Below are 21,030 nucleotides of genomic sequence, written 5' to 3'. Positions count from 1 at the left end.
TCTTAATATTTATATTTTTTGGAAGTTCAATCCTATATAATGTGTGCGTTTATAACATGTATATCGGATAAAATCAATGATGACGTTCCATTGTAAGTTTAAGTTCAAATAATGTACAGACACAAATAAACAAAAGCGAAATTGAGATATTTATATCATCTAATAATTTAATTTGATTTGATTTGATTCAATAAGACCAGTTGGCTAATTCACCGTGCCCATCCCGAGTTATCTATTCCATGTCCGTACATCAAAATGTCCAATTAAAAAAAAAAAAATCATGGATATTGAATTAATAGTGACGAAAAAGAAGTAGTTGGTTGGTTGTCTCGGAATCTGATGCCTGTTCCAACAAACAACTTGATGATTTAGTGTGGGCCCATCCCATAACTTACTAGTGGGGCCCTTGATTCATCATGGGTTTGGGTTTGGTCATCGTGGAATCTGGACCCCTGGTCCCTCGTAAAGGCCACACCAAAAAAGAAAAAAGAAAAAAAAAGCAAGCGTACGCGGCATCAATGCATCATCCTTGAACCCTCCAAGTGGCAGAATCCCAGATGCCCAATTCTGTCTATACCTTAATGTGACCTAAATATTTGGTTACTTGCCCACCGGCCCTCCTTTTTTATTTAGGGATATATCAAATGACTCACAGTTTTGATGTTTTGTTTTGTTTTGTTAATTTTAATTTATTAAATTAGTTTAGGCTGTTGAAACTTGCTTTGACAAATCAGATCTCATTAATTATAAAATTCATCTTCAATTTCGTCATATTGTTGATTTGTTTTTTTGTTCCTCAAATATTATAATCAAGATTTCTATTTATTTTATAAACATTTAGGATTTCAAATTTAAATATATTTGTATATGAACATATAAGCATTATCAGATTAATTCAATTTAAAAAAACAGTTAGATGTTTAATAAAATTCAAAATAAATTAGGAAAATTCAATCTCAATTTTAGAATTTGAGTTGGGCTGAGGACAAAGTAAGGGGCATGTGGGTTCTTCTGGCATAATAAGTGAGTGCTTGTGTCTCCTCATTTGTCTATTTTGTGTGCCATGTGAGGTAATTCCATCTTAATCCCACTTATAATATAAACCCAACTTGTCTTTTGACTTTTGTATGCTTAATAAATATTTTTTTGTTCTTTCCCTTTTATTTTGTTGAAGTAATTCACTTTTATGAGACATGCCATAATGAAATATTACAATTGTGCAGATAGTAGTGCTTGTGGGAGGAGTAAAAAAGCCAGGGATCAATGTAAAAGAAAAATAGTGTACTTGTTAAACACTCTCATTTGTAACATCTAAAATAAGATGGGAATGAAAATTTATTTTTTTATTCTCTTGTTGTAAAACAATGTAAATTTATATTCCAAAAAAAAAAAAACATGGATATATATATATATATATATCAATGGTATAGAAACACGTTACATCCTGAATTTGTTTATCAAATGATGTAGAAGCATTTTAGGATAGGAGATCCAACTCGTAACAACACAAACAAATTTAGTGAGCTTAAAATGAAATTGTTTCTCCCAAAAAAAATTGTGAATATACTGAAAAAAAAAAAAAGTTATTGAGACATCATTTGCTGCATTATTGTTTTTGGCACACTCAAATTGAAGACAAAATTGTTGAGGGGAAAAAAAAAAAAAAAAAAAAAAAACCTTATTTCCTTTGGTGTCAAAAAACACTGTAATAGTGAAAAAGAGTGAAGTTGGGCCAAATTGGGCCGGACTAATCCCAAGTTTCCCCGCCATTGTAGTGAGAGCTCCCAGTCCGATCCTCCAAGTCTTCGATCTACTTTTCCACAGTCCCACAGTCCACTCCCTCTTCAGAGCTAGAGAGAGAAAGAGCGAGATTCGCATACGCAGATAGAGACTAGAGAGAGATATATGGATATAATATCGCAAATAAAATAATGGTTTTCATTTTTATTTTTTATAATTTCTGCCTTTCATGGAAAGAGAGCGAAAGCTCTAAAAAGAGAAAGCCAGAGGCAGTTGGAGAGAGAAACCGAGGAGGAGAGAGAGGGAGAGAGATAGACTGCCAAGGGTTTCAGTTTGGTAATGGTGAATTAGCTCTATAGCGCCTGATCGACGAAGAGGAAGAATTGGCCCTATACGAATAACCCTAACACCAAACAGCAACAATCGCAATCAGAGAAGGGGCTCGTCGGATTTCCCTGTACGTTTCCTCATTGATGCTCTTCGGCGGTGGAGCCGATGGTTGGAAATGGATCGTGTTCGCGGAGGCTAGCACCGGCGGCGGCGGCGGTGGGAGAAGCGGTTCGCTCATCGGCGCCAGCGTCGGTGGCGGAAGCGGCTTCTGGTCTTGGACTGCTCCCCCCAATGTCGGCTTAGCCGTCGCCGTCACGGCCATGGCCGGTATCGCCTTGGCCGCGACAGTCGTCTACTCTCGTAGGTAAAGAAAACAAACACAAATTCCCCAAAAAAACTGAATCGAAATCCCTAATTTGTTGTGAGAGGAAAACCCTAGATTCTTCGCTAGCTAGATAGGTTGATAGGTAGACATTACACACATAGATGATTACGCATCAGAAACCCTTAAAGAGAGCCCTACGGCGGAGTCACACTTCCTCTAATTCATCTCCACCGTCGTCAAATTCCACATCTTCACCGTCATCGTCGTCGTGGATTCATTTGCGATCGATTTTGTTAGTCGTTGCTTCCTCGTCTTCCTCACCAGTTTCCACTGATCGGTGAGTTTTCACTGTTCCTCCTCTTCCCCCTATCTCTGTCCCTTAAATTTGGTCCCATACACTCTATTTGGTTACTTAGAATTCGTATGAATAGGCAGAAAAGCTGGGATTTTTATGGTTTCGTTTTCACATTTACTAAGCACCCAAACGGAGTTTAATCTTTTTTAATTTGGAGATGTGCTCCTGGATCCGATCTGGAAGTATCCAATTGATTCCTTTGTGTCCAAAAATGTCATGTTCAGCTATTTATTCCTCAGTCGGTCTTCCTTTACTACTCTCTCTGTGGGATTCAGATTCAGATTATTGCTTCGTTGCTATTCTATGTTGGTCGGATTGAATTGTGCCTTTTGTACCATGCATTGGTTAAGGACTTTTGGAAATGAAATTGGGTTCAATTAGGCATTAGTGTGTCACAATTTTAGAGGTCTCTGATTCATAAAAACAGTGCTTCATAATGGGTTTCCTGTTTAGTCATGAACCTTAAACTGTCCATCAAAATTATTCTTTCTTTTTTGTTGGCAATAGCCTTCCTAGTGGACCTTATTTGTACTGATGAATTGCACATTGTTCTTTCCTAATATCTTCGTTTGTCATTTATATACCACTTTGGATTATTAGATACGTTTGTTTTAATTATGCTTTTTCCTCATATGAAATGTAATCACTTTTTTTTTCATTCTTTTTTCAGGGGTAGTCTTAAATCACCTTGGTCCCGTAGGAGAAAAAAACATGCCCTTCTACCCAAACAATGGAAAAGTTTTTTTACACCTGATGGGAAACTCACTGATGGCGGTCTCAAGTTTTTGAAGAAAGTTCGCAGTGGAGTATGTTATTGCCTTTTGTCAGACCTACTTTCTATTTTCTGTGTAATTGTTTTTAGGTGTTTCTCCTTGTTATTAATGTATGTGCAACAGCTGTTTGATATTAATCACTTCCTTTCTGATGCAGGGTGTTGATCCAAGAATCCGAGCTGAAGTGTGGCCATTTCTTCTTGGAGTGTAAGTTTTTTTTTTAATTTTTCTATGTCATTGCATTAATGTTTCAAGTTGTGTATGCTATATATAAATTTGTCAGTGTGAGATCTAGAAATCTTTTGAGAAATTCTTCCAATATCGAATATTAGTTTGCCTGGTCCTGGGGGATGCTTGGTTCCATGGATCCTTGCAGGTGTTTGTTATGAATTATGATGAACTTCTCATCTATCACCCAGTTATACTTTGTCTTTTCTGGTGTGCCCCTGTCTTGTATTTTCTGGGTTAGATTACATGCACATGGAATAGAACCATCATAACAGTTGATTTTTTTCTCTGGTTTCATTGTGCACTTTCTGTGTTTATCTAGTGGCTATGATTTGGTACGCGAGGGACTGTTGAAATACCTACGTGTATGTTTAAGTTCCAGTATATATTAAAGTCAATTATCATGGCAATCAGCATGTAAGTGCATGGTGTTAAGTTATGATGAGGATTTCTTTTTGTAGTTTTTTTTTTTCCATTATTTATCTAGCTTAGTCTGCTGTCTGGAAGTGTAGCCATATTTCAGACCTTTCATTCCAGTTTTTTGCATAAATGATAGTGGAGCCTCACCTCTATTGCCTTGTAGTCTCTCAAGAAAATGACATTATAAAAGCTTTTTTCTTTGGCTGCTGGAAATGTTTGCCTGTGGATTATGGTGCTGGCTAGTTTGACATTCATTTGCTCTTTATCAACAGCTATAACGTGAACAGTTCCATGGAAGAAAGAGAATCTGTTAAAAATGAGAAAAGGTATTCATTTAGTTCTTTGGACTCTTCCCATACGTATGCATTGGTGATCATTATCAAATTTCTCTCGCTCTCTCTCTCTCTCTCTCTCTCTCTCTCTCTCTCTCTCTCTTACATTCTTTTATTCATTTGCAACACAGAAAAGAATATGAGAACTTGCGGAAACAGTGCCGGAGAATTTTAACAAACAGTGATAAGAGCTTTAAGTTGAACGAAGCTTCTGGAAACAGTAGCACCGAGGGCAGTGGGGATTTCAGTCAAGTTTTAGATTCTTCTGGCCAAGGGGATGTTGCAAGTGCCAGGGAGTCCATTTCAACTGAGGGAGGAAACCAGTTGGCCAAGGATCCTGATAAGCCGGTTGACCATCAAGGTGTTCAGTCTTCTAAATCATGTGAAGGAGATGATGAGAAGAGTGGGGTCACCTGTGAAGATGCCTGTGCTGGCGGCAAGACAGAATCAACTGATTCTGATTCCTCTGAAGACGCTGATATCACTCGACCATTACTCGCCACTGAAGTAACTGGAGAAAATTATGTTGACGACAGTGCTAAGGAGAGCTCCTCTCCCTCCATTATAGAAAACAAGTCCAAATCCCACACAGCAGAAGATTTTGTCACATGGCAGAGGATCATCCGCCTTGATGCTGTGCGTGCAAATGATGAATGGATCATTTATTCACCATCACAGGCTGCTGTATCAGAGATCAAGGCACAAAGACTAGCTGAGAGTGTCGGGCTGAAGGATTACGATCACTTGGAGCCGTGCAGGATTTTTCACGCTTCTCGCCTGGTTGCAATCCTGGAAGCATATGCGGTGTATGATCCCGAGATTGGTTACTGCCAAGGTATGAGTGACCTACTTACTCCAATCATCTCAGTGATGGAAGAGGACCATGAAGCCTTCTGGTGCTTTGTGGGTTTTATGAAAAAGGCACGGCATAATTTCCGGCTGGATGAGGCTGGAATCCGAAGGCAGCTTGGCCTTGTTTCCAAGATTATCAAGTGCAAAGATGTTCCTCTCTACAGACACCTGGAGAAGCTTCAAGCGGAGGATTGCTTTTTTGTGTACAGAATGGTGGTGGTGCTCTTCAGGAGGGAGTTGAGCTTTGAGGACACTCTTTGCCTCTGGGAGGTAATGTGGGCAGACCAGGCTGCAATCAGAGCGGGGATTGCCAAGTCTGCTGGGGGGAGGATGAGACTAAGAGCCCCTCCTACCGATGATCTCTTGCTCTACGCAATAGCGGCCTGTGTGCTACAAAGAAGGAAGCTAATAATAGAGAAGTACAGCAGCATGGAAGAGATCATGAGGGAGTGCAATAGCATGGCTGGCCGTCTGGATGTTTGGAAACTTTTGGATGATGCCCATGACTTGGTGGTGAACCTTCATGACAAGATTTAGAAACACCCAATGCTAATGGTAGGCTTTGGTTTTTTTTTCTTTCTTTCTTTTCCTTTTTAATTATTTTTAATTTGATGTTGCACCTGCTGAGGATCCCTTTGAAAGCAGGATCTTGAGGTCATGTTCACACTGCTTGAAACAAGCATCTGATAGGCACTTTCTGTATTGGGAGTAAAATTATGGGATTTTTATATATAAATGTATTGCCCGCACTCTGTGCTTCTGCAGAGTGACTGTGGCACAGCAATGCAGAATTAGTAATTCAGATCAACCTCGCTCCCATTCATAAACGAATTTTCCCCTTTTGAGTGGGATGATATTGGTTCTTTCACTCCCATTTTTCATTTTGCCATTGGAAGGAAACTTTCAAGGAAGTGAGTGAAGTGTAACGTGTCTCAATTTACGATATTTTGAAAATCGATCTACGTTTTGAAACTAAATAAATGATTTCTGACGTATAATATTTATAATTTCGAGTATCAATAGGATTTGATTTGAGATGGTATTTTATATTTCCAACTTTAGCACAACACTCATCGCTAGCAAGGTTGCTTTTACTAGTCTAGATTGAAGGAGTGGGAGTGTATATATATATATATATATATATATATATATTGTTTTCTGCTTCTTGTGTTGTGAGGGATCATTCATGACAGTGGCGTCAGTTGGAGTTGGAGGACTGCTTGTTGCGCGGGATGATGTCGTTAATGTTGCAATGGGCAGGTGGATTCTTTTCAATTTTAAGCCCCTCTTCAAAAAACTCAAATACAGACCAAGACCGTTTATCAACAGAACCTCTCCAACAGATATTTCCCGACCACGAAATAGACGAAGAAATCCAAACAACAAGAAGGCTTGTTTTCAAGTTATCAAAGCTTACTTAGCTTAGTATATGGTCTCATAAAAACAAGAAGAAGATTAGTATATGGAGCTGCAAACGCACAGAGCTGCGGTTACATACACCGACCAACTTGTTCGATTGGATATTTCTCTCCGAATGCTGGGCCAAATACTAAACCCGGAAAAGCTAGGAATACGAATCTAGCCAACTTGATCAAGCCAATATCTGCTCATTATTTATAATTGTACCAATGGAAATAATTACTGGGAATAAAGATCGACAGTTTTTCAGAATTTTGTTACCTTGTCTGATTTATTTTCTTCTGTTATTTGGTTTGTAAAGTTATTACTTTTTTTTAGTAAAAGAAATATTTTATGAAAGGATTAATTGCCATTTTGCCCCAGTTTCATAATGACATCTACTACTTATACTATTTTTTCATGGACTTGATGGCATTTGAAAATTACTACAAGTTTTTCCAGCTATCACTGGATTGGAAAGAAAGAGGATTTGTGGATTTTTAAGCATAAACGATGTCGTATAGTACTTTACTTTTAAAAATATACAGGCAAGCAAATCCTGGCCGCAAGATTTATAGTGGACAGCTAGGATTAAAATCTCAGGATTATTCGTATTCTTTACGAGTAAAGAAAAAACATATTTAAAAAATAAAAAATATAAACTGTAATTTCTTTTGTAAAAGCTGGTAATATGTTCCCAACTTACCCATACATTTTTTACTGTTTTAGAGCAACTCCACCCATTTGCCCTTAGAGTGGCTCCAGCGGACAGCCCAGCCCGAGGCTAGGGGAGGGGAAAAAAAAAAAAGGTGTTCCAGCGTGCAGCCCAGGCCCGAGTTCGAGGTGGGACCCAGCAACCTGGGCTGGCCCGAGGGCAAGGTTGGCCCGAGCTCCAGCCCTCGTTTTGGTGCTGACGTCATCGCTACAGTGCCGCTACAGTGTCGCAGCGCTACAGTGTCTGACGCTACAGTACCACTAAAAGTCCACGTGTCGCACTCTGGGCTCTCCGATCAGATTTTTTTCTCCAATCCAACGGCAGCCAATTTTTGTACAATAAAAAAATGAAAAAAATTGAATTTTTTTTTAAAAAATACTCTTCTTTTTTTTCTATAAATACCAAAATTTTATCCGATTGAGATATGAATTTTATAATAAATATTGATATGTACGAACTCAAAAATATTATCCGAAAATATTATCTAAATTAATTATTTTTATTAAAAAATTTTTGAAAAAAACAAAAAAATGAATAGTAATTGCCCTTAGCCATGGCAATGGGTGGAAACACAAAATACTATTTGCAAGGGCAGCCACTATTCACGTGAATAGTGGCTGCCCTAGCTCCACCATTGCCATGGCTAAGGGCAAATGGGTGGAGTTGCTCTTAGTCATGGCAAGGGTGGAGATAGGGCAGCCACTATTCAAGTGAATAGTGGTTGCCCTTGCAAATAGTAATTTGTGTTTCCACCCGTTGCCATGGCTAAGGGCAATTACTATTCATTTTTTTGTTTTTTCCTCCTATTTTTTAATGAAAATAATTAATTTGGGTAATATTTTCAGATAAGATTTTCGGGTTTCTATGTGTCAAGACTATTCATAATCAGATAAAATTTTCGGATAAGATTTTTGGATTCAAATTTCTGATGAATTTCAAAATTCAAATTTCAGATAAATTTTTGGGTTCAAATTTCGAATGAATTTCAAAATTCAAATTTCAGATAAATTTGGGTTCAAATTTCGAATGAATTTCAAAATTCAAATTTCAGATAAATTTGGGTTCAAATTTCGGATGAATTTCAAAATTCAAATTTCATACAAATTAGGGTTCAAATTTCGGATGAATTTCAAATTTCAGATAAGATTTTCATCCAATAAAATCAAGCCACGTGGCATGTCTATCTTGCCAAAATTTTCTATAAAATCAGAGGCTCAGCTCATACCTCTCACACCACATCTTTCTATATTTTCATTTCTCAGAGTTTAGAATTCATACTTCATTCATTCTCAATGGAAGAATTTAGGAGATGCTTGGAGAGGCAAGAGCGAGAAACAAATGAGAGAAACCGTAGAGCAGATGAAGTCAATGAGTTGTAGAGACAAGTCGATGAGCAAGTTCTCATAGCAGTGGCTTTGCAAGAAGAAGAGAACCAAGGTCGCCGTCGTGGTTCACAAGTCGGCCGCCGCCGGAATGTGGAAAGACATAGGCATTCTCGGGGTAAGAATCTTTTGGAAGATTATTTTATCTCAACTTCTTTGTACTATGATGTTGATTTTCGAAGGCGATTTAGAATGCAACCTCATTTGTTCAATAAAGTCATGCATGATATTTGCAATTATGATGCATACTTTGTTCAAAAGTGTGATGCTACTGGGGTTTTGGGGCTTCTTCCGGAGCAAAAGCTTACAGCTGTTATACGAATGTTGGCGTATGGAGCATCTGCTGATCAGGTGAATGAGATTGCCCGGATGGGGAAGTCCACTACCTTGGAGGCTTTGGTAAGATTTTGTCAAGCTATTGAAACTCTGTACACTAGGGACTACCTGCGTAGACCTACTCCCAGGGACCTCCAACGGCTTCTACAAAAAGCAGAAGCTCGAGGATTCTCAGGAATGATTGGTAGCATCAACTGCATGCACCACAATTGTGCTTGAATCATCTATTTAACAAAAAAAATGGAAATGCAATAAATATTTAAAATATATTGGATATGCAAGTAACAAAAATAATAATAATGGAAATGCAATTAACCTTACAAATAAATTAGAAGTGCAAGAAAATTAAGAAACTAGTGGAAATGCAAGAAATATTAACAACATATTGAAAATGCAAGAAATAATAACAAAATATTGAAAATGCAAGAAATATGAACAAAATATTTAAATTGCAAGAAATATTAACAAAATATTGATAATGCAAGAAATATGAACAAAATATTTAAAATGCAAGAAATATTAACAAATATTAACAAATATTAACAAAATATATATATTAGGAGATTAAACTTAATAAAACAAAAATTATAAAATACTTACCTCGTTAGTACGATTTTCCCCGCTTCTATAGTTGTCCATCGCTTTTGCTAGGGCAGCTCTCCATTTTCCCAACTCTTTATTGAGAATTTTCCACCTACTGGATAATGCCATCTCCGTACGAGTAGACCCCGGAATTTTTTCACAAAATTCGGCATGAATTTTTTTCCACATATGAAAAAATTTCATCTCATTGCCGGACACGGGACAATGACAAATTTGGAGCCAAGCCTCACACAAGGAAACATCTTCCATGGTGCTCCAAGCCCCTCCGATTTCGATAGAAGAAGCCATAAAAATATGAAATCAAAATACTAGATGAAAAAGAGGAAAATGTTGAGTAAAGAGTGAATAATAGTAGAAGTATAATTAAATGTATGAGGATTGGTGTTGAAAGTGAAGGGTATTGATAGGTATTTATAGAAAAAAAAAATCAGAATTTTTTAGAATTTTTAAAAAAAATTTACGATTTTTTTTCATATTTTTATTGCCCAAAAAAGCCTCAGCCGTAGAATGGATTCGGAGATACTGATCGGAGGGCTGGGGAGGCGACACGTGGCTTATTCCCGTTGGCGCTGACATCAGCGAGCGCTGGTTCAAATTTTTTTACCTACGTTAGGGCTGACGTCAGCGACCACGAGCTGAAGCTCAGGCTCGTCTCGCCTTCGGGCTGGCCCGAATTGGTGGGTCCCACACCCCCCGGGCCTGGGCTGCACAGTGGAACGCCTTTTTTTTTTTTTTCCCCTCGCCTCGGGCTGGGCCCTTCCGCTGGACCTGCTCTTAATGAATTGGAAGTAAAAGTACGTTTATGACTTGGTTACTTTATTTATTTAATCCCTCCTTATCCGTAGAGCTGCGTATTTTTGATATTTTGTTTAGCTTCCCTCAGTCTTAGTCTTTGAAACAACCGGATCTCATCTCTCGACGACCCTTCTGTGTGTTCGCAGTCGGATCAATCTTAGAAATCTCATCGCTCGTCCGATCTCTCACAATGTCCACGGCGCCGGAAGAACCCCAGTCCCAGAACGGACTCGAACCGGACCCGACGACAAATCCGAAACCCGATTCCGAATCAGAACCAGTGGCACAGCCTGAAGCTAAACCAGAACCCGTGCCAGAGCCCAAAGCTAAACCCGAGCCGGTTCCAGAGCCCGAAGCTAAACCGGAACTCCAACCTGAACCAGAAGCAGTGGTAACCGATGGTGCGGATCCGAAAGTGGATGAAGTCGTAGAAGCCGCGATCCAATCGAATAACCAAGCAAGTGCGCATCCAGAGCTGAAAAAGGACGAAGGAAGCCGTACATTCACAATGAGAGAGTTGCTCGGTGGCTTGAAAAATGACCAATCGAACGACGTCGCTAATGATTCTAGCTCCCCATACAGTTACAGGTTTGCATTCCTTCATTTCATTTCATTTTATTGTTTCTGCATTTCTTTTAGTGGTGCAATTGTGCAAAGTGCTGTTTTTTATGCTTGAATTTCGGTTATATGTAGACAATTGCTCCAATTCGTAATATTTGCCTGCAATACCCACTTTCGGGTTTTCTAAGACGGAAATTCTGACAAAGAATCATAGAAGTTTCACTTCAAATTGGTTATGGTTGATTAGCATGTAACTGTTTTTGACTAAATTTTTTCAGTTTTAGTCTCATATCAAACTATTATGAATGAAATTTGTGGTTGGGGCGGCAAAAATGTAACTTTTATATGGTCAGTGTAGTGGATAACCTTAATACTTTGTTAATAATTTATTTACAACTTATTTGCCACCAATTTGTGGGTTTGAATTGTATCAGTGAAGAAAGCCCACAGGAACACTCAGAGCAGAACAATGCTGCAATGGAGTTGATCAATAGCGTCACAGGTGCCGATGATGATGGTCGGTCTCGCCAACGGGTTCTTACTTTTGCTGCCAAGAGGTACTGTCTTCTTTATCTTTTCTTCTTACTTGTCAGCTTGGTAGGTAATGGTATAATTTTATAATTTACTACCAAAACAAAGCTTGAGTTGTTTGCTATGTGCACGATCACACTTCCTTTTAATTTTTTATTTTATACCACAGGTTGTTTTCCTGGAGTGCTGATTTCCTGAAATTCTTTTTTGTATGTAAATTGTGTAGGTATGCTAGTGCAATAGAGAGAAATCCAGATGATTATGATGCGCTATACAATTGGGCACTGGTTCTTCAGGTTTGAGATACTGTCTTGTTTGATTCCTGGTTGGATTTAGTTATTGTTTTGATAATTAAATTTCAACCAGATGGCTTTCTTTGTTTTAAATTATTTATTAGCAAGAGAGTTGCGAAAATCATGTTATTTTATAAGGGTTGGAGGCAAGTGATAGTAAGAACAATATGCTCATTGAAACTCTGTCTACTGCTATATGTGGTATCCTAAGCTTGAGAACATCACTCATTCTACATTAGTCAACATTTTCCCACTCACTCTACATGAGTCAACGTTTTCTGACTGGGTCATATTTTTGGAATGAAAAATGCTAAAGTTACCTTACATATGTTGGCTCTCTCCTCCAATAATGTATGCTTAGATGTTTCAGTTTCTCTATAAATGATTTCATAACAGGAAGTTTCAATTGAAATTCTTATTTTTAAGCACATTTTGTCTTCCTCTGAATTGTATCAGTGCGAATTACTCTGTTAATCAATCCTCGTTTGGAATGCAGGAAAGTGCAGATAATGTTAGTTTAGATTCTACTTCTCCTTCTAAAGATGCTTTGCTTGAGGAGGCTTGCAAAAAATATGATGAGGCTACTCATCTATGCCCAACACTTCATGATGTATGTTTGCATATCCTTTGTCAATATAATCTCATTAGGTGGCTGGTGAAATTAGTGATCTCAAAAGTGCTATCATTACTTGATAATTTCTTATTAATTATATCACTTGTGTGAAAATAATGTGTTATCATTGCTTGCCAGGCTTTCTATAATTGGGCTATTGCTATCTCTGATCGGGCAAAAATGCGTGGTCGTACAAAGGAAGCTGAAGAACTATGGAAGCAGGTTAGATTACAACTGCAGTACTTCAGCCTTGCAAGATATACAGAGTCTTAGAAAAGGTTCTGCTCTTGTTAGTTTCTTCTGCCGCTGTTGTGGCAAATGGATTCTAACACTTGGAAGCTGGATATGACTCTAATATTCAAAAGTGAATAGCATTTAATATGAATAATCTGCTACTTTTTATCTGCCTCATTTTGTTGTAATGTTAGGACTTAAGGACTAGGTGATCTTTATGAGCTTTAGGAAATTAGGAACTTAGGAGTCTGTTACTTAAAGCAATTTTGTTTCTCGTCAGATATGGCGGTGTTGTGCTGGCATCACGTTGGAATAGTTCTCATTTCCCTTCAAATCATAACCAACTTGAGTTCTTTTTTTCTGCAAGAAAACATAATGTCAAAAGGGTGAAGTGATTTATACCATCTCTTAATTTGATTTGCAGGCTACAAAAAATTATGAAAAAGCTGTTTTGCTCAACTGGAACAGTCCCCAGGTATGACTCAAGAAATTGTTGTATTAGGCCTTTTCCAATTTCTTATCATATTCTGAGAAAACCAACTTCTTGTACATTTTTTTCCTCTTATATGACTGTTGATCTTATTGCCATTTTCTTTAAACCCTCTTCCAGAGAGAGGGAGAGAGTTATGAAGTCCTTCTGGCCAGATGAAAGGAACCCAATGTAGTTGTTTGCCTCTTGTTTCTTTGTACTAACTCCATGTTATATCTTTCAGGCACTTAACAACTGGGGACTTGCTCTGCAGGTATCTTAAGTTTCATTAGTATTGGCTTTTAATTTAGCTTCTTTTAGAAGAGAGAAAATCTTGTTGAATTTTCCCCTTGCTCAGCATGTATTTATGTTCTATGTTACAAACTCCAGTTTGACTTTTTTCTTCTTTGATTATGCAATTTAGGAACTCAGCGCGATTGTTCCTGCACGAGAAAAGCAAACAATTGTAAGAACTGCAATTAGTAAGGTATTATGGTTGTTTGGAGACATCAGAATGATTGATTGAATTTGGTGGGAAAACCAGAAAATTATTTTCATGTCTGAAGTGTAAGTTCCTGATTTATACTGCCATGACTTATTTCACTTTCCTCTGTTGCAGTTCCGCGCAGCTATTCAGTTGCAGTTTGATTTTCATCGAGCAATTTACAACCTTGGAACTGTATTGGTTAGTTTGTTACTCATCCTTAATAATTTAGGATAATGCAATACTCCATAAATTAAAAGGATCAGTTTCCTCTATACTGGGTAACAAGAGATCACTAGTTCTTTTATCTAATAATCCCATGTAACTTGAATCACCAAAACTTTTCTTCTTCCTACTTTCAGTATGGATTAGCAGAGGACACACTAAGAACTGGGGGATCTGGCAATCCCAAAGAAGTTTCACCTAATGAGTTGTACAGTCAATCTGCTATCTACATTGCAGCTGCACATGCTTTGAAACCAAATTACAATGTAAGGATCCTATGGTTTTCTTTCTCGGTCAACTTCATTTGATATTTTCTCAAAATAGAATACCCAATTATACCATAGAGGGAGAAAACAACAACACTTAAGTTAGAGAGACACGGGATTCGCTTAATTTTATTTTCCCCTTGATGTTTAAGGATGTGAACTTCGATTGTTCATGCTAAGTTTTTGTGATTAATTACTTACAGGTTTACAGTAGTGCCTTGCGGCTGGTGCGATCCATGGTAAGTAATAATACCAATTTCTGCCATAAACTCTCTAGGCTTTTGGATAAATATTTTTTGGTCAGTTATGAGATTGGTGTCTAGCTGTTCTCCATGAGAAATGGTCCTTATTATGGAATTATACATGATGTGCATACTCGTTTTGGACCTCACCTTTGGCTGGGGATGATGCACGTGAGATTTAAGCTAGTCATTCAGTCCCATAGCTCTCAGTGGTCGTACTTTGATGTCGTTTAGTTCCTGCTTTTTTTTTTTGGGTTGCGTATATGTTCTAATAGAACTCAATCTTTACAGCTTCCTTTACCTTATCTCAAAGTTGGATATCTTACTGCACCACCAGTGGGGAAATCAATTGCACCTCATAGTGATTGGAAACGATCACAATTTGTTTTGAATAATGAAGGGCTTCAACAGGTAATTCTTTATCAGTTTTTTATTGTATTAAGTAAAGAAATATGATGTGCACAGTGAATCTCAGAATTAGGTGTACATTGTACTTCAGGTATATTCTTCATCTATTTGTTATTATATGTGTTCTTTTTATTTATTTACTTCCATTCAGCAGGTTAACAAAGGTGAGCAAAAACAAAGCATCTCTGGCAGATCAGGAGAAGCTGCTATAAAAGTTGACATTCCAGATATCGTGTCTGTTTCATCATGTGGTGATCTGACTTTACCACCTGGTGCAGGCCTCTGCATTGATACAATTCATGGACCTGTCTATCTGGTAAGGAACACCTTTTGTTACAGAGAAATCCTTTATATGAGTAGAATGATGATTAGAAAATGTCGACAAATCATTAAAATTGTATTGGCATTCTGTCAAGTGCATAAAAAGTGCGCAGAAAACATTGCCTTTTTATATTAAAAACCCATTCTAACGTGAATGTTCAACCTCCAGGTTGCTGATTCATGGGAGTTCCTTGACGGATGGCTTGATGCAATCCGTCTAGTTTACACAATCTATGCGCGGGGTAAGAGTGAGGTTCTGGCAGGTATTACAACAGGCTGATTTTTTTATTTATTTATTTTTTAAATGTATCACCAGTTCCATGATTTTGTTTTGAGTGATGTATAATTTTTGTATTGAGGATGACTTGTTCAAATAAAATCTGTATATTATAAAATTTGGATACGTTCAATACATTTTTTTCTCTGAATGGTCAGATTATTTTACTCAATTGGTGGTTCTATCTCTAGAAAGCTAAAAGGAAAACTGACATTTACATACAGTTGCAACTCTTTTTATCTCTCTTTTGATGTCTGTATCTCATCCTTTAACTGAGCACCATTCGCATTGAGCTGGATCTGGCTGCTCTCCGTATGAAAGAGAGCCGATTATCACGAGTGTCACCGGCATAGCAAACGTATGCGCTTCCTTGCACACCATGAAGGGTATACGATATGCCCTACTGAAGGCTTTCTCAAAGACATGAAGGTGTTTCTAGGAAGAGTTTTTTCGTTTTATCACAAAATATCGCACCAATTCGTATGAGGCTGTGAGCCACTATCCCCATTCAACAAAAGTAAAATTGTAGAGGAATATTGTTAAGTGGTGGTCAATCGCCCACCAAAGTGGGATGGGGACAAGGAGAAATTTTTTATTGTTTAGGGATACAACTTCTTACCATTTTCCTCGTACTAAATAACATCCTGTCACATTTTTTAGAATCAAACTATCTATCGCTATGAAGTGCCCTTTTCACCATTTCTCATTGACCACATTTGTAAATCCCTTCAAACTAGGAACCCAAAAATTTCATGCACATGGGTGCTTTTACTTTGGCCAGAGCAAGAACTGAAGCTGGGAGAGTCCACAGCCCTTCCCCACAAATTAATCCGGAAGCAACTGCCGGAACCATCAGCACAGCCTTCTTGCTGTCAAGCTTGTGCCATGTGAAAACGATCAGACTTCCGATACACATATCAATGGCAAAGTAAGCCCCAACTAAAAATGGCACACCCATGACCATGGGAAGTGGCATATATTTTCCAATCTTGGGTGAAAAATCTCGAACCAGGTTAACTATCACTGCGAAAGCAAAGAAGCCATAACAGAGCTGCAGGCAATGCTGAGGCAGCGCCGAGAAGCCTTGAACACCTAGAATTGCCATGTTTCTGTAGATCAACGCATAAGGCGCTTTGAACTCTCCATTTGGGTTTCCCACATCAAATGCCTTGTAGAACAAGAAGAAGCTGAGAGGAGCTGTGACACAGCCTAACGCAGTGCCAAGGGTTTGGCTCACAAACATTGCTCTAGGAGAGGTGAAAGTTAGATGGGCTGTCTTGAGATCCTGCATCAGAATACAAGCCACAGAAACAACTGATTTGATGAGGCCACACCCAGCAAGCCCCGCCACCACACCGTGTTCTTTTCCGGTCAATGCTGCTAGCACAAAGAGGGCAACTTTTCCGTAGTTATAGGCCATGTTTATATCAGTAAGACCAGCTCCATATGCATTGCAGAATGCAAGAGATGGAGCAAGCATGTAGGCTACAATGACATAATACCATTTAAGTTCCGGGAACATCATCGGGATAGCGATTATGGAAATTATGGAGAAGACAACATATCCGGCAACTCCAACCCACATGGGAATATTTTCACTGAGGAAGATTTCATTTTGTTTTTCTTCAATTGGCTTCACCTGGCCATCCAGAGCTGCAGGAAGAGAAGTGGATATGTCATAGAGTTAATGTTGGTGATTAGTAAAAACTTTAGTGCGTCTCTGTGAGAACCACTAATATAACTGTTAACTAAATAACATATTAAGATTCTTGGTGAAAGGGAATTGTAAGGCCGCTCTCATTACCCAAGTTGAGATTCTTGTTTTTCATTCTGTCATGAATGTTAACGATGGTTGAAATCAGTATCTTGATGAAATTGTAAAGTCCATCGCCAAGGATTAGAGCAACCGATAGAAAAACCTGAAAAGGGGTTTATGGAAAACAGTGAGTCAGTGAGTATGAGATAACCGGTCGTGTACAATCATAAATCTCTCTCTCTCTCTCATCGCGTGGATGAGAGAGACAGACATATGATTTATTGTATACAACCGGTGATAGGGAAGTTTTTGTCAAGACAAGGACAAAGTGGATAGAAATTTAAAGGGTTGAGGGAAACCTTGTAACCATATAAACTCTTCATGTCATATTCATCTAAACTCTCAGAAAACCAGTGTCCCTTGAGCTGGCCAAGAAGCGGCCACATTACTCCGAAAGAGAGCACAGATCCAAGAAGCAAGGACAAGTTTACTAGATGGGAACATATCATGCCTGCTCCAACAAACGTCATACTAAAATCGAAGTAGAATCTGCAATCAATAGTAGCCACAATTTGCAAAGGATCAGTTACAGCTAGCAGAAGCAAGGGAAAAGAGTGATTGAAGAAAATCCATTGATACGTACGTGTGTTTCCAAGCTTGCAATCCGAATGTGGGGAATTGGGCGAATCCACATTCTTCTTTGGCACTGTAAAACCACTTGAAAAATCCCCACAAGAAGCTGACTGAAAAGTACTTCATGAAGCCATGCACTTGCTTCCTGCAAATGGTCAGAAATTTCTGTTGAGGTTTGATTCTAACATGTCTTTCTATGAAGAAAAAGAAGAGTACTTGTGGAAGATGTTTACTTAGCCATCTTATCTCCCTGAGTGTGGAAGCCATTGATGAGAACAGCAGTTGCCAAACCACTTGGATATGTTAATTTCAGGTCAACTATCATGATCTGTGAAGGAAGGAAAGTCCCTTAAAAAAAAATCTACTTCAAAGTTCAAGGCAAAAGAAATCATATATATCAGAAAAAGTTGAACAAGAAACTGAAGACTAAAAGACCAATATAGAAATACCTTCCTGAGAGGAATTAAGACAAAAAGGCCAACAAAGCAGACTAGAAAAAGGAAACCAGTCATCCAAACAAGCCCAGGTTCCTTGACATCAGATGCAGAGTTTCCCTCTGTGTTCACCCCGGACAACTCATATGTCTTCTTGTTTAATCCCAAGAGATAGGATGCAAATCCACCTGCGTATCCCAAAAGCATAAAGATATATAATGATTAAGATTAATTATAAATTAGAACAACTTAAAGAAGAAGAAAAGAGAACTAATAACAAAGCTTAGTTTAATATGTGAAAGCCAAATACCTCCCACAGCAATACTATAACATGCAACTGCACAAGTCTGTATCATAGTATTCTCTTGCCGGGTGAAGGGTCTTGATTCAAATCCTGCCTTTTGAAGCAGGTTTGTCCATGTCCGGATAAACACAAAGGCAAGGAGAGCAGCAGAGACATTGAGGTTAGGAACAATCCCAGTTGTGAGGTTTAGCTTCATGGCTATCACACTGTACACCATTCCAATCACTATGCTTGCAACGACTCCCCGTACCGTTATCTGCTCTGTCCATGGAAGGATTGTCCCAGCTAACTCCTCAGGTTCGATTACTGTCTCGTCTTCCACGTCCTCTCTCTCAATCTCCTTCTTCTCTCTTGCTTCCAAATCCATGCCGATGGCTTTCAGTTTTACTGTCTCTGCACTACTCAAATTACAGCAAGTCCTTTGTAAGAACCCAGCAAGGTATTTACTTGCCACTTCTTGGGGGTCCGCTTATTTGTTAGGCAAACAGAGAAAATGGGATAAAATCTAAATAATAACTTGCCACTTCTAGCATGAAGATGTTGTACACATAGAAAGAAAAAAAGGTTAAAAAGGAATCAATGCATGATGAAATCACCTTGGAGCTCTTTTATTTCAATCCTTCCCTTCTAGGTAGCTACTGCAATGGATGATGGGACTGGATTGGCTATAGAAATCACATAAATCTTGACAAATGTTGGTCCTTGTCTTTTTGTTTAGCTGATAATTTAGACCCTTTGTACTGAACAGGACAGCCAGAAAATATGCATGTGTTTGCCTTCCTGAATATGTAGCCCACAATTCAGCAACTGATATCAGACAGGCTATCCTCTTCCTCAATATATTCACACTAGCCCACAAATTCCAAAAGCACATAAATACATCTCGTCAATGGAAATTCCACACCTAACGGTAAAAATATCTGATATGTCTTTAGTTTATATATAAATCAACCACTTGCAAAAGTACCAACTAATAAATAAGATTTTTGAAGTGCTAGGAAGGCAGAAAGTGCTTGATATAGAGGTGGGAAATGAATTACAATATTGATCACAACTATAACCATATATATGATTGCCTACTTCACAAGCATTGGCTTTGCTAGCTGACCTTATCCTTTACTCTCCATGAAATGAAGTGGTTAAATTGGACCATTGGGAATCTGTAAGTTGTACATTTGTGGGTCAAGCAACACCCCTTTTTTAGTAGGAAATGATAGCTGCCGAAGAAAAACAAAACAAAACATTGGTGTTGTTTCTTGAGCATGATGGGTCATAAAAGTCAAGAAGATTCCTTTGCATTTGACAATCATAGAGTTTCGCTTCTACGTATCCTTTTTTCACATAAGCAAAATCACATCAAATGACTCGTTTTAACGAGTAATATTTTTTTGACGGTCGAACTAAAAGTTAAATAATTCGCTCACTTTTTTACTATTTCACCCACTGAAATGCTCATATGTTCAACTCTTTTATTCGATTCTATAAATATATACACACGACGACCTTTTAATCGACCCATAAAATAATTAGAATTGTATAGCTCGAGAAAGTACAAGTCTAAAAGTTTATGACTTATACATATATTTTATGTGCCACTCTCTGTACATTTTGCTTGGTTTATTGGGTTCTGTAGACATAACATGTGAAGCTAGTCTTTGTTTTTGTATAACAATGTCCTCATTATATGCTTGATCAATACATCAAATCCAGCAATTACTTGTCAACATTAAATTTGAATCATTAAGTAAAAGACACAGATGATCAAAGTTTTCCTTGGCAAACCTAATCAGAAAAGAAATTGAGAGGAAGCTAATCAGTGCAGGGAGGATCACCTGTGAATGAGAATGGAGGGAGGGCGTTCTTTGTCCCCTGTGGAAAAAAAGCAATGGCCGTGAGGTCTGCACACGCACACTCAACCCAGCTGTGGTTTTTGGAACATTCAGCAATGGCACCGTGCCTGCACGTGGCTTTGACACCTTTGGCACCAGAAAAAAGATGACAAAAAACTTCCACTGATTGAAACCTCAGACCCCATAATCTCAGGTTGACTATTTAATTAAGCTTCAATGATGGCTTGATGCATTTCTTTCTTCTCCATCTTTTTCTTCGACCAAAAAACAAACGGATATGGCTTAGATATACACGACTTAATATTGGCTTATGCATTATGCTTGCCGACTTAATTTTTATTTCTAGCTTTTGAAAGCATCTGTACTTCATCAAATCATGGAAACATTTTGTTCTGTTCTTCAAAAGATCACCAATAGAAATATAGAATATTTACAGTGGTGGGTACCCATGTTGAAACTTTGAGGAAGGTCTAACTGGGCATGGCCTCATTTCAAGATTTTGTATGCATGTGTGTACATATAATCAACTTGTTGAGGTCATCCCA

The 21,030-nt window shown here is 38.2% G+C and overlaps 3 protein-coding genes across 5 annotated transcripts; 2 read left to right on the top strand and 1 right to left on the bottom strand.

Annotated features, from left to right (window-relative positions):
* Positions 1 to 1,769: 1,769 nt before the first annotated feature.
* Positions 1,770 to 6,223, top strand: LOC117627649 (GTPase-activating protein gyp7). 2 transcript variants are annotated; one of them, XM_034359821.1, is made up of 5 exons: positions 1,770 to 2,434; positions 3,421 to 3,556; positions 3,681 to 3,730; positions 4,444 to 4,497; positions 4,635 to 6,223. In XM_034359821.1, exons 1-5 carry the CDS (start codon positions 2,214 to 2,216, stop codon positions 5,890 to 5,892), a joined length of 1,719 nt encoding a protein of 572 aa, XP_034215712.1. In that variant the 5' UTR covers positions 1,770 to 2,213; the 3' UTR covers positions 5,893 to 6,223. The 2 variants fall into 2 exon arrangements, with proteins under 2 accessions (XP_034215712.1, XP_034215713.1); XM_034359822.1 differs by having other exon boundaries at positions 1,772 to 2,732.
* Positions 6,224 to 10,617: 4,394 nt separating this feature from the next.
* Positions 10,618 to 15,659, top strand: LOC117627168 (protein HLB1). The gene is made up of 14 exons (XM_034359103.1): positions 10,618 to 11,172; positions 11,580 to 11,702; positions 11,903 to 11,972; positions 12,466 to 12,579; positions 12,721 to 12,804; positions 13,241 to 13,291; positions 13,530 to 13,559; positions 13,710 to 13,772; positions 13,905 to 13,970; positions 14,132 to 14,260; positions 14,464 to 14,499; positions 14,794 to 14,913; positions 15,065 to 15,226; positions 15,401 to 15,659. The coding sequence occupies exons 1-14, from the start codon at positions 10,775 to 10,777 to the stop codon at positions 15,509 to 15,511; spliced, it is 1,557 nt and encodes a 518-aa protein (XP_034214994.1). The 5' UTR covers positions 10,618 to 10,774; the 3' UTR covers positions 15,512 to 15,659.
* Positions 15,660 to 16,026: 367 nt separating this feature from the next.
* On the bottom strand, positions 16,027 to 19,758 carry LOC117627167 (metal-nicotianamine transporter YSL1). Of its 2 annotated transcripts, XM_034359100.1 has the most exons (9): positions 19,744 to 19,758; positions 19,232 to 19,539; positions 18,642 to 19,033; positions 18,347 to 18,519; positions 18,131 to 18,225; positions 17,908 to 18,042; positions 17,624 to 17,813; positions 17,313 to 17,427; positions 16,027 to 17,161 (listed from the first exon to the last, which is right to left on the bottom strand). In XM_034359100.1, exons 3-9 carry the CDS (start codon positions 19,000 to 19,002, stop codon positions 16,242 to 16,244), a joined length of 1,989 nt encoding a protein of 662 aa, XP_034214991.1. In that variant the 5' UTR covers positions 19,003 to 19,033; positions 19,232 to 19,539; positions 19,744 to 19,758; the 3' UTR covers positions 16,027 to 16,241. The 2 variants fall into 2 exon arrangements, with proteins under 2 accessions (XP_034214991.1, XP_034214992.1); XM_034359101.1 differs by lacking the exon at positions 19,744 to 19,758 and having other exon boundaries at positions 18,642 to 19,028; positions 19,232 to 19,677.
* Between the last annotated feature and the right edge of the window lie 1,272 nt (positions 19,759 to 21,030).

The sequence above is a fragment of the Prunus dulcis genome, chromosome 5, assembly GCF_902201215.1.
Source record: "Prunus dulcis chromosome 5, ALMONDv2, whole genome shotgun sequence".
NCBI lineage: Eukaryota > Viridiplantae > Streptophyta > Magnoliopsida > Rosales > Rosaceae > Prunus > Prunus dulcis.
Note: the sequence above shows the minus strand (reverse complement) of the source record. Positions and strands in the feature narration are given on the sequence as shown.